We start from the raw sequence: 13128 nt of genomic DNA, 5'->3' as shown, positions 1-13128 counted from the left end.
CCAGTGTCGCGAGGAGCGCGGCACCTCCTGACTATCGTGAACCGGTTCACAAGATGGCCAGATGCAGGTCCCGCTCACCGACACCACCTCCGAATCTTGCGCCCGGTCACTGATTGCAACCTGGGTATCTCGCTTTGGTGTACCAGCCCACATTACCTTCGACAGAGGCACCCAGTTCACCTCCAGCCTGTGGTCAGCTATGGCCAGCCTTTTGGGGACACAGCTGCACCACACAACTGCCTACCACCCACAGTCGAACGGACTGGTGGAGCGTTTCCCCCGTTACCTGAAGTTGGCTCTCATGGCCCGCCTCAAAGGGCCTAACTGGGTGGATGAGCTTCCCTGGGTCCTGCTCGGAATCCGCACGGCGCCCAAAGAGGATCTGCACACCTCGTCGGCCGAGTTGGTGTACGGTGCACCCCTGGTTGTCCCAGGAGAGTTCATACCAGCCCTAAGGGGGCAAGAGGAAGAACCCGCAGCAGTCCTGGGCAGACTACGTGAGAGGCTCGGTAACCTGGCCCCCATACCCACTTCACAGCATGGGCAGAACCCGACCTGCGTACCCAAAGACCTGCAAAACTGTAAGTTCGTTTTTGTACGACGGTGCGGACATCGGGCACCGCTACAGCGGCCCTACAAGGAGCCGTTTACGGTGATCAGAAACAACTGGTCCACATTCCTGCTGGACATTGGGGGGAAAGGGGAAGTTTTCACGGTGGACCGACTCCAACCGGCCCGTCTGGACTTGGCGCAGCCGGTCGAGATTCAGGCACCGCGGCGCAGAGGCAGACCTCCCAAACAGTGTCCAACCCGGACTGAGGACATTGGGGGGGTGTATCGCCGGTTCGGGGGGGGGGGGGTTATGTGGCGACCCCACTTCCCAGCGCACTCGAACCGGCTCACAAAGCGGCACGCGCCGGCATTGAGGCCGGCCCCAAAGAGGGCGCCAAGCCTGCTTCACCAGCAAGGGGAAAAGCTCGTGTGCGGGACGGGACTGTGAATACTCGCCCCCTACAGCATTCCCGCCCGGGGAGGGCGGGATCAGGAAGGCTTTAAAGCGAGGCCGCGAAGTTTGAATAAACCTCTTTTGCCACTGCAGCTCACCGTCTACGTGTCGTTATTTCAGCGCAGCGTGTAGCACACCGCTACAGCCCCTTATTTTTAAGCAGTGACTCTTGGTTCCAGATTCTCTCACAGGATGAAATATTCTCTTCACATCCACCATTGTTAAGACCCTTCAGGATCTCCTGCTTTGTTCAAGGATTTGGCTTTTGGATAGTTACTGAAAAATAGTCTAGAGGGAAGGAGAAGAATTCCACAAGATTTAAACCTTATTAAAAGGTCAGAGGCAAAATGTTGGTGCGTATGTAATGAAGAGAACTTAGGAAGATTTATGCATGAGAAGAACACTTTATGACTTCACATGGAGCAAAACGGTTTGCAAAGTTATTAATCACTGCAAGAGTGCATACTTATTGCAACATGGATGAAGACCATTCGGCTCAAAAACTCAATGCAATTTCCTAGCAGACCACCCCCATCAATTCTATTCCTTGTTTTCCCACAGCTTTCATATCTATGTGCATATTTTTTCTTTCACCATTATTCTAGGTGAGACACAATTTACAGAGGGCAAGTGTCCCAGAAGTGTTTCTTTGGGATATGGGAGGAAACCCAGCCAATCATGGAGAGAGCATGCATTCTCCACAGATAGCAGATGGGTGTGTGGGTTCAATGCTCAACACATCACGCTGCCACCTACTGGCCATTCTGTTGGGTTCTAAGTGACCTGTTGCTTTTGGATTTTGTTGTGGCATGAGAGGATTGGACTAGTTTCTGCAGGAAGAGTCAAAGATAATCAGCCTTTGCTCTAATCCAAGGGTTCCCAACCTTTTTATGCCATGGACCCCAGATTGGACGACAATGCTGTAATCTCATGACTGTCTAGTTCTTAACGGCCTTTTACACAATAAAATCGCCAAGACTTTCAATTTTTCACTTGTTCCCCACTTTCCCTTAACTTCTGATTAATCACTTGTGGATTCTGGAGCCTAATATGAAAATCATCAGTGTCAGGTAGGCTTTTAAAGTGAATATTCGTATTTTGGAGCAGTAGCAGAAAATGCTGCACTGATCATGAGCCAGAATAATTTGTTATAAATATACTAACAACTTTAATGAAAATATTTGGCAATATTGCTCAAAGGTTAACCAGCAATGTTGCCCACTACTTCTATGATTTCATATTTTGTGGGTTAACATGGGTTAAACACATGGTTTTAAACTGTTATTTAAAATGCAAGCTGTGGGCCATGAAGATATGGGAAATGCTTTATGACTGCATCAGTGAAGAAGTGTACTGCTGTAATTTTCCCTCCTTGCATCTTTGAGGATGGAAGCTGCTTGTAATTGTATCTACACTTATTAAAGTAACCAACTTTAGTCAAATCACATGGAACATGTTGTTCTGTTCGACTCATCTATGCCATCCAAGTTTGCAAAACTGAGCAGGTCCTGTTTGTCTGTGTTTAGCTCCCATTGCTCCAAGCCTTTGGAGCAATGGGGGCCAATCTCTACCACTTTGTGCCCATCTCTACCACTTTCCCAGTAGCTTGTTCCCCAAACCCAGTACTCTGTCACTCAAGTCTCATGAAAATTTTTCCCCTCTGATTTTAAGCTTAAGCACAACAAAAGTAGTGTTAAAAGGCCTCCAAAGTGAAATGCTTAACTTGGTTTCGCTTTCCACAGATGCTGAATTACCTGTACCGCTTCAGTTTTTATTTTGGATTTTCATCATCTGTGGTCTTTCTGATTTTAAAAAAAGTATTCACCACATGTTTTTAAATTGAGTTCCACTGTATGAGGTGGGCTTTATCTGATGTCTCGGTTAGATATCAGATAGATAACTTTGATTCTCATCCTCTGTATTTGAATCACATTATTAAAAAAAAAATCTGCAGCTGTTTAAACATTTTTGGATTTGCTATTCATTGTGTATTTAATGCCTATTCTTAGAACAGAACTATCTGTAAATGCTACTGTCTTGCTACTCCAGTTGTGGGTCTCCTTCACGATATTCAAAAATATTTTCATAACATTATTCATAATTTTCACTCAACTGAGATGATGCCCTCAGTGTTGGGTTGATCCTTGAGTAACATTAATAGCTGTGCAGAGAAAATGTGACTGTTGTTTTTAGAAGTGAAGGTATTGGCATTGATTTCTCTAGATCTCCCTTTCCTTTGTTCAGTTTTGCCTGTCAATGTATTGTCTACTGTGTTTGCAAATGATAATCCACAAGCTTCATGTACCTTGCCTGGTTGCAACTTTTTGTACTGTTTCTGTTTCTATCTGACACAGTAGCACATTTCTTCTGTAATTGCTGGGAAGTCCTGTCATTATTCCAATGCAAAGGTGTTAATATTAAGACCATAAGATATAGGATTAGACCATTGGCCCATCAAGTATACTCCATTTCATCATGGCTGATCCAGTTTCCCTCTCCACCCCAATCTCCTACCTTCTCCCCAAATCCCTTCAAGCCCTGACTAATCTAGAATCTATCAGTCATAAACAAGAAAATCTACAGATGCTGGAAATCCAAGCATCACACACACAAAATGCTGGAGGAGCTCAGCAGGTCAGGCAGCATCTATAGAAACAAGTACAGCTGACATTTTGGGCTGAGCCCCTTCAGGCTGAGAAACGTCGACTGCACTCTTTTCCATAGATGCTGCCTGGCCTGCTGAGTTCCTCCAGCATTTTGTGTGTGTTGCAAGGATCTTAGCAACCTCTGCCTTAACTATACCTAATGACTTGGCCTCCACTGCTATCTGTGGCAACAGGTTCTACAGATTCACCACTCTCTGACTGGGGGGAAAAAATTCCTCATCTCCGTTCTAAAAGGACGCCTCTCTATACTGAGCCTGTGTCCTCTGGTCTTGAACTCCCCCACCATATTCGTAAAGGAATACAGTGAGTTCCATCTCTAGGACCATTTCTGTCCTATGTTGCTTATGCTCAGTGGCCACTTTATTAGGTTCTTCCTAACATACCACAAGTCTGCTAGCTGTACACCTTGGGAGACATTACAACGTAGTATATCCATTAAAGTGGCCACTGAGTGTATTGTATAGTAGCCTGGTTATTGTTCCCCTCGGCTTTGCTTTCTCCACAAACTTCATCTATGCTCACTTTCAATATGCCTTTACTCTGAAAATATTTTCCATTATGGTGGTCTAAGCAATCATCTTTCCATCCTTCTACCCTAATGCATTGGCGTAATTTGGTTTCATGTCCGTAATAACAAATGGGTTGATTTAGGAACTGAATGGGTTGAGCAATATCTGTGTCTGGGAAAGGGATTAATTATGTTTTGGTTCAAAACTCTGCATCAGGTTCTAGCGGTTCCTTCCACCAATCCCACAGATGCTGCTTGCACCAGTCAGTTCCTCCAGCAGGTTATTGCTCCAGATTCCAGCATCTGGCGGCTCCTTTGCTGTGGTGCTGTTAGTGCTTCACACCTTTGCCCATCTTTTAACCCTTCTTGATGCTTTTCTTTGATTCCTTATTTCCTTTCGTAGATGATGTCAAAGTCCCTCCATAGACATTGACTTGCTGTAAGAACAAAGTTATTGGAACCCGAGTTCCCATTCAGAAGCTGTGTGATAAACCTGGTCTGGTATAAAATTTAAATCTCATCCAAACCTGAATCTGACTCTACCATGGCCCATCTGAACCTCATTACTTGTTTGTTTTTCTTGCCTGACTTGCTGCTATGTGCAAGGACCAGCACACTGTAGATCAAGGACTGAGGGTGTGTGGGGTAAGACAAACTGAATCCTGACTCGGATAACCTGCCTGGCCAGCACAGGTCACGAATGGTTTTCAGATTATAAACTCGCCTGACAGCACCCTGATACCAACAGTAGATGCCAGTTGGGCTCAACTCGGGTGAGCTTGCTCTGGATTTCACCTTCATCTCAAATGCGGAATCACCTCCATCTACAGTCAGATGCCACTTTATTAGGTACACTGTACACCTCATTAATGCAAATATATAATCAACCCGTCATGTGGCAGCAAGCCAGTGCATAAAAGCATTCAGACATGGTCAAGATGTTCATTTGTTGTTCAGACCAGATATCAGAATGGGAAAGAAATGTGATCCAAGTGACTTTGACTGTGGAATAAATTTTGGTGCCAGACAGGGTGGTTTGATTATCTCAAACTGCTGATCTTCTAGGATTTTCATGCACAGTAATCTCTAGAGCAGGGGTTCCCAAACTTTTTGGATGCCATGGGCCCTTGCCATGAACCAAGGGATCTGAGGACCCCAGGTTGGGAAACCTGCTCTAGAGTTTTACAGAGACTGGTGCAAAAATACAAAAAAAAAGTCCAGTGAGTGGTAGTTCTGTGGGCAAAAATGCCTTGTTAATGAGAGGTCAGAGGAGATTGGCCAGACTGTTTCAAGATAAGACGACTAACTCGAATAACCACGTGTTGAATAACAGTGGTGTGCAGAAGAGCATCTCTGGACGTGCAACACGTTGAACATTAAAGTGGATAGGCTACAACAGCCAGGGACAATATTGGGTTCTACTACTGTACTTAATAAAGTTACCACTGAATGTTTGTGGTTTAGCTGTCAAAATCAAATCTCCAAGCAGAAGTTCTTTTCCTGGAATCAAATTTGCTTTCAATCCCATGCAAGTAATTTTATCTGTCCAGCACCTTATTAGAAAGAAGGAAAATGAACATGTATTTGAATACCCCTGGCTGACAGGGCTTCAGATCCACTGCTGGGAAGTGCGAGCAGATTGTTGAGTTACGTCAACGAGCACAGAAACAATGGACAAAGTGTCTTGCTATGTAACAAATATCCTATGATTTAAACATCGATGAAACATTTGAATTCTGAACAACATTTCAATTCCAATTCCTGTTCCAACATGTTGGTCTGTGGCCTCTTGTGCCAAGATAAGGCCTCCCTCAGGGTGGAGGAGCAACACTTGATGTTCTGTCTAGGTAACCTCCAACCTGAATATTGATTTCTCCTTATGGTAAACAAATTCCCCTCCACCCCCTCTTCCTCTGTTCCCCAGTCTGACCTTTACCTCTTCTGACTGGCCTATTATTTCCCCTTTGTTCCTTCCTCCTTTCCACTCCCCTCTCCGATCACATTCCTTCCTCTCCAGCCCTTGACCTTTCCCCACCCACCTGGCTTCACCTATCACCTTCCAGCTAGCCTCCTCATACCCTACATTTTTGTTTGGGTGTCATCCCTCTTCTCAGTCCTGAAGAATGGTCTTGGCCTGAAACATCAACTGTTTATTGATTTTCATAGATGCTGCCTGATCTGCCGAGTTCCCTCAGCATTTTGTGTGTTGCTTTTATTTACTACATTGTGCTATAATTTAGTATAACTATCTCCTTCTTCCTTTTCAGGCTGGTTAACAAAATAAAGCCTGGTGTCAATAAAAAGATCAACCGCCTGTCTACACCTATAGCTGGTTTGGTAAGTTTGTGTTCAGAATATTTGAAAGTCAAATCAAGCAGTAACTTAAATTCTTTTTTTATCACTTTCATTTTATTTCACAGGATTAGTATAGTTGCATCTTTCTCTTTCCACTCTCATAAGGCAAGTTTATTTGTATAGCACTTTTTAAACACAAGGCAGTTCAAAGTGATGTAAAAATCTAACATCAAATTACAGACAATATATAAGAGAATAAAATCACACAAAAATTGGATATGATAAATAGAAGTTACAGTGCAGGAGATTCTAATTAAAAGCGACAGCAGAAAGAAAATTTTAAGCCTCAATTTAGAAGAGCTGAAAGTTGGGGCCGATCTTCTGGAAGGCTATTCCAGATATGCGGAGCATAGTAATTAAAAGCAGCTTCATGTTCAGTTTTGACCCTGGGGACATTAAGCAGACACACCCCAGATGACCTGAGAGCTCGGGAAGGTTCACAATGCAGCAAGAGATCAGAGATGTTTTTTGGCTCTAGAACATGCAGTGCTTTTTATAAGCCAGTAGTAATATTTTAAAGTCAATCCTTTGGGCAGGAAGCTACTGTAGCAATCTGGGAACTGGAGTGATGTGTTCTACTTTCTTGGTCTTGGTGAGGACTCTAGCAGCAGTGTTCTGAATGAGCTGCAGCTGTCTGAGGGATTTTGTTATATAGAGACCTGTAAAAATGCTGTTACAGTAGTCAAGCCTATTAAAAATAAATGCATGGACAGGTTTTTCCAAATCTTGCTGAGACATAAGCTCTTTATGTCTCGCTATATTTTTAAGATGGCAGTAGGTTGACTTTGTTATTGTCTTAATGTGGCAGTTAATATTTAAGTCAGTCCAACACAACACCAAGGTTTCTGGCTTGGTTTGTGGTCTGTAACAACAAGGATTCTAAGTGAGCACTGACTTTTAATCATTCGTTTTTGGCAACAAGAACTATTTATTTCAGTTTTCTTTGTTTAACTGGAGGAAATTTTGGCTCATCCAATTAGTGATTTGTTCAATAGTTTTTTTTAGTGATTGTATGGGACCATAGTCACTTGATGACACTTATCTAAATCTGAGTGTCATCTGTATAATTAAGGTAAGATTTTGTTGCATGGAGGGAGAATGTTTGTTAAACAGATGAGATCCTAGTATGGACCCTTGAGGCACTCTGCATATCATTTTTCTTTGGTCAGATGTACAGCTACCAATCAATAAGAATAGTCCTTCTGTAAATACATTTTGAGTCACTGTAGGACTCTACCAGAAGGTCCCATCCCATTTTCCAGTCTGTCCAGGAATATGCCATGGTCAACTGTGTCAAAAGCTGCACTGAGATCCAGTAAACCTAAACTGAAATTTTATCATCATGGTTTAAGCAGCGTCATTTAAAACCTTAACCAGAAAAGTGTCATTGATATGTGTTGTTGAAATCCAGAAAACATCCATACAGTTGCTTAGTGCCAGAAAGCTAATAAGTCGCTGATGAGCAACCTTTTCAGTGATTTTACTTAAACATGGCAAGTTTGATATAGGCCTGCGTTTATTGCTTTTATTGTTGCCAAACAATTGATACTAGAGCGTACAATCATCACAGCGATATTTGATTCTGCGCTTCACGCTCCCTGGAGTACAAATCAATAGTAAATATAATAAAAATTTAAATTATAAATCATAAATTTTAGAAAAAAGAAAATGGAAAATAAGGTGGTGCAAAAAAAAACGAGAGACGGGTCCGGATATTTGGAAGTTACGACCCAGATCCAGGTCAGGATCCGTTCAGTCTTATCACAGTTGGAAAGAAGCTGTTCCCAAATCTGGCTATACGAGTCTTCAAGCTCCTGAGCCTTCTCCTGGAGGGAAGAGGGACAAAAAGTGTGTTGGCTGGGTGGGTCGTGTCCTTGATTATCCTGGCAGCACTGTTCCGACAGCGTGCAGTGTAAAGTGAGTCCAAACATGGAAGATTGGTTTGTGTGATGTGCCTGGACTGAGTTCACGATCTTCTGCAGCTTCTTCCGGTCTTGGACGGGACAACTTCCATACCAGGTTGTGATGCACCCTAGAAAAATGCTTTCTACGGTGCATCTATAAAAATTAGTGAGGGTTTTAGGGGACAGGCCAAACTTCTTCAGCTTTCTCAGGAAGTAAAGGCGCTGGTGGGCCTTGGCAGTGGACTCTGCCTGGTTAGACCAAGTCAGGTTATTTGTGATATTGACCCCGAGGAACTTAAAAACTTTTGATCTGTTCCACCTGCGCACCACTGATGTAGATGGGGTCGTGCGGTCCGCTACTCCTTCTGAAGTCAACAACCAATTCCTTCGTTTTGCTGACGTCGAGGTATAGGTTATTGTCTTCGCACCACGCCACCAGGTTCTTAATTTCCTCTCTGTACTCAAGCTCATCATTATTAATTACTGAGGCATCTAGGTTGTTCTTTAAAAGATGCTTAATAACTGCGGTTTTTAGGGCTTTTGGGAAGCAGCCTGATAGAAGAGAAGTGTGGACTGTTTTCAGAATGTCTGGCGCCATGCAATTAAAAACATTTTTAAAAAAGGTTGTAGGCAAAATGTCAAGGGAACAAGAGGAGGATTTGAGGTGTAGCACAATTTTTAAAAAAAAAGTTTTACAGTCAATTGGTGTGAATTGTGCCATCTTAGCTAAGTAAGTGAGTGAAAGGATGGCACTGACTTCTGACCCGATGCAGAGACACTGAGAGCATGTCTAATCTTCTAAATTTTGTCAGTAAAAAAGAACGCAAGGTCATTCCATGACTTTGTAGATAGAAGTTCAGTTCCTGCTGATATAGGAGGATGTGTGAGCCTATCAGCTGTAGCAGATAAGGTATGTGCATTATTGCTGTTTGTTTATAATATCTGAGAAAAGACTGCCTTGCACGTCTCAGCTCTAAATTATAGATGCAAAGAGTTTTTTTTAGAGAGATCATAATGGACCTGGAGTTTTGTTTTCCGCCACCTGTGTTCAGCTTTTCAACACTGTTTGGAGTTTAACCAGCGAGGTGTTTCTCCATGGTGCTTATTTTTTCTTCCCAGAAACTATCTTTACTTTTGGGGGGGGGGGGGAATTACATCAATGATATGTGTAACTTTAGAGTTGAGATGGTCTACAAGATCACTGAGAGACCGGAGAGAGGGCAGGTGTGGGAGAAGGGGCCTATGTGAATGATGGTGTTTTCCATCATATGCTCTTTGCTGATTATCCACTAGCACTCAAACGGAGGTAGAGACAGTAATTTTAAAAGAAAACACAAATGATCAGAAAGAGCAACATTGGTTACCACAACCTGAAGTGTAAAGACCTTTGGAAATGAGAAGGTGGATGGTGTGGCCCTTGCTGTGTGTGGGCCCTGTCACGTGCTGTAACAATCTATAGGATACTGAACTATACCTGGGGTTCTCAACATGAATATTAAAATCACCAACAACGACTACCCACAGTCAATGCGATAGACAGTAGTTCAACGAAGTCATCAAAAAAAGTTTGCACAATATTTTGGTGGCTTGGATAAGTCAGAAGGACAGTGAAAATGTGGCAAAGAAGGTGTGGCTAGTGTGGGCTCTGAGTTCACTGATACGAGGAAATAAAATACTCCAGGCATTTACAATCGGGTGTAGACTTTATTCTTTGTGAATTTATCGTCATATTTCTAACACTCCCATCTAAACCTTTGTGTTGAATTATCTCTGAGGAATGTGTGGCACTTTCTCCACCCAGTTACAAGAGATACCAGCAGTTTGTAACTATCAACAAAAGAGATTCTTAATTACAATATTCTAGATTTTGTCTCAATGGTAACATGTTAAAGCTAAACAAACCAGAAAATGTTGTTATTGTAGGACTGCCTTTGTGCTTTGGAGCCTACAATTATTTTCTTTATTTACACTAAAATGGCATGCAATATGATTTTAATTTAGTTTTAAAAAATATTTTTTATTTGGCTTATGCCTTTTTGAACTCTTCACATATCACATCTCTCAGCTTTCACAGCCTCAAGGAACATTCTTGGTCCCTGTGGACTGTTCTTTTATTCACTTGCCGAACAACTGTAGTTTGATCAGAGCTTTCCCGGGTCTGTCCCATTAAGTTGAATTTCAGGGTAAGTTACCATCTTCAGGGGATGATCACTGAAAGAGATGCAGCTTTTATTTGTAATAATAGATTACTTAGGTGTGAACATTAAGATAATTAAGCTAATGTTACTGGAACACGCATTGACCTCAGCAGTGTGTAAGAATCTGCTGATGAAGTTTAACGTACCTTATCAAATAAGTTCCTGTAATTTTCTTTTGTTGTTTTTGGACAGCAAATCCTCCAAACCACAGCACACATCGCCATAGAAATTATTGGAATAATATCCAAAATGTAGATCTTCATCCCTGATATTACTCGTGCTGGATCAGAACATTGAATAAGTCCTAATATTTTTAGCTGCCTTTAGGTATGAAATGTTAGCTGGAGTGCTAGGGAATTGAATTTTCCCTGCTTGAGGCATCCAGCATCAATCAAGCCCATTCTTGTCAGGTGTTGATGCAGTATTGTGACGTGAGGGCATTTTCTGCAAAGGTAGACTTCAATTTTGGCCATAAGTACTGTGTACCTGATCCATTTCTTCATTCCCTTGAAGGCAAACTATTGGAACAATGCTTTGACACTGTTGTATACCTTTTTAATAGTTATGTTGTTGATGGGATGGGAGCCTACCTGAAACAAATAAAAACCTAACGTGAAGACCCTGGGCTGTTTATTTCTGCTTGCGGAGACATGGTATAAAGTTGCAGTGCAGTGACGAATGCTGTTCATGTCACTAAACTGGTCTTAGTGGCTTCTGTACAATGCTGTGGACATGGAACCACTTCTGCCTGCACTACGTCATCCTGTGATGTAGCGTAAAAGTGTTGCAAGAGTGCAGTGTGGATGTTAATAATCAATTTTAACAAATTCACCAACACCAGTGGAAAAGATGACCTGGCCTTCATTCCTGATGCTTATTTTCATCCACCCTGTGGTGACCATTCTACACCTATCTACGATAGGGCAGCACATTAGCGTAGTGGTTAGCACAACACATAGTATCAGCGACCCAGGTTCGATTCCCGCTCCTGCCTGTGAGGAGTTTGTATGTTTTCCGTGTGACCTCGTGGGTTTCTTCCGGGTGATCTGGTTTCCTCCCACGGTCCAAGGGCATACAGGCTGGTAGGTTAATTGGTCATTGCAGATTAGGCTAGAATTAAATCGGGGTTTGCTGGGTGGCATGATTCCAAGGGCCAGAAGGGCCTATTTTGTGCTGTATCTCTATAAGTGGCAGGACTAAACAGTGCAACATTATTGGGGGAAAAATTGAGGATTTCAAGAAGTTTCCTGCAGTGACCATCATATGGATTAAAATGAAATGGATTAAATCTCATGGTCAAAATGTTTGAACACTCTGAAGATTCTCTGATTCTCAAATTAGCTTTGCACCTTGTTTTCTTCTGCTGTTTTACAAAGCGATTGTGGAGGAAGAAATTGGTGCAGTCGCCAAGAGTGGGAAGTAGAGGAACCTGGTCTACGTCAGCCTTACTTGAGTCATTGCATTTTGGAGTATAAGCACTTGATCATCAGTTGATTTTCTTTTGGCTTTGAGAACAAAGTTCTAGCCTTAACTCATCTTAAATAAAGCAGTGATGTAAAAATGATTTTCATTGTTTCCCTTTCAGGAGGTTGCAGGGTACTGAGGTCAATGTTTAAGTATGGCATTAAAGGGTGGGTTATCACAGATGTTAAATCAGTTCTGGAAATAATTGTGTCATGTCTGGATCTGGATGTTTGTGAAGAATAAAGCAGGAGAATATAACAGTTTAGCATCTCCTCTCCTTCCTGTGTTCAGCTGCACAATTCTGGACACAGTCCACCACCTTCTCCCTGCCCGCCTGTTCCAAACCCAGAGGATGAGATAAGATTAACCTCCTCATCCAAAAGTTGGGTAGTGAGGGAGAACAGGCTTCAACAGGCAAGTTGGCCATGTGTGGCGTATCTGGGGTCTGGTCTTCTGCTCTCCTCCCCCAGTGATGACCTTTAACAGACCACTACCTAAGAATTTGTAAACCATGGTTGTTGGGGATATTATAAAAATATTTATATAGGTTTGAATAATTTTAACATGAAAATTATTCAAAATAAGCTTTATGAAAAGTACATTTAAATACCAATGCTAATTGAAGAGAATTGTGTGCAATTATAGTCATCCCACTGTGGGGACGGTGAGGAGATTTTGGAGAGGATGTGGTCTAGATTAGAGGCTTTGAGCTTTAAGGAGAGTTTGGGCAAATTTGGGTTGCTTTTCCTTGAAGTGTTGGAGGCTGAGTAGAGACCGGAAAGGATGTTTATATGATTGCAAGAGGCACTGATAGAGTAGACAAAATCTTTTACATGGAGTAGAAATGTCACAGTAGCGCATGTGCATGTAAGGTGAGGGGAGTAAAGTTTAAAGATGTGGGGCAGAGAGTGGTAGGAACTTGGGGCTTTGTTACCAGGGATGGTTAACGGTGGAAGCAGGTATTGTGCAAGAGTCTCTTCGAGGGACTGGTCAGTAGGCCGGAAATGAGGGATATGGTTCATGTACA

At 42.5% G+C, this 13128-nt stretch overlaps 1 protein-coding gene across 7 annotated transcripts in view; it reads left to right on the top strand.

Annotated features, from left to right (window-relative positions):
* The window catches only part of lmo7a (LIM domain 7a), a 229427-nt gene that overhangs the window by 65390 nt on the left and 150909 nt on the right, over positions 1 to 13128 (top strand). For all 7 annotated transcript variants that reach the window (XM_073027921.1, XM_073027910.1, XM_073027904.1 and 4 more), the window contains exon 4: positions 6448 to 6517. In XM_073027921.1, the coding sequence (XP_072884022.1) occupies positions 6448 to 6517 (70 nt within the window). The remainder of the gene's footprint in view (positions 1 to 6447; positions 6518 to 13128) is intronic.

The sequence above is a fragment of the Hemitrygon akajei genome, chromosome 2 (assembly GCF_048418815.1).
Source record: "Hemitrygon akajei chromosome 2, sHemAka1.3, whole genome shotgun sequence".
NCBI lineage: Eukaryota > Metazoa > Chordata > Chondrichthyes > Myliobatiformes > Dasyatidae > Hemitrygon > Hemitrygon akajei.
The sequence above is the reverse complement of the archived record's forward strand: the minus strand, read 5'-3'. Positions and strand labels throughout refer to the sequence as shown.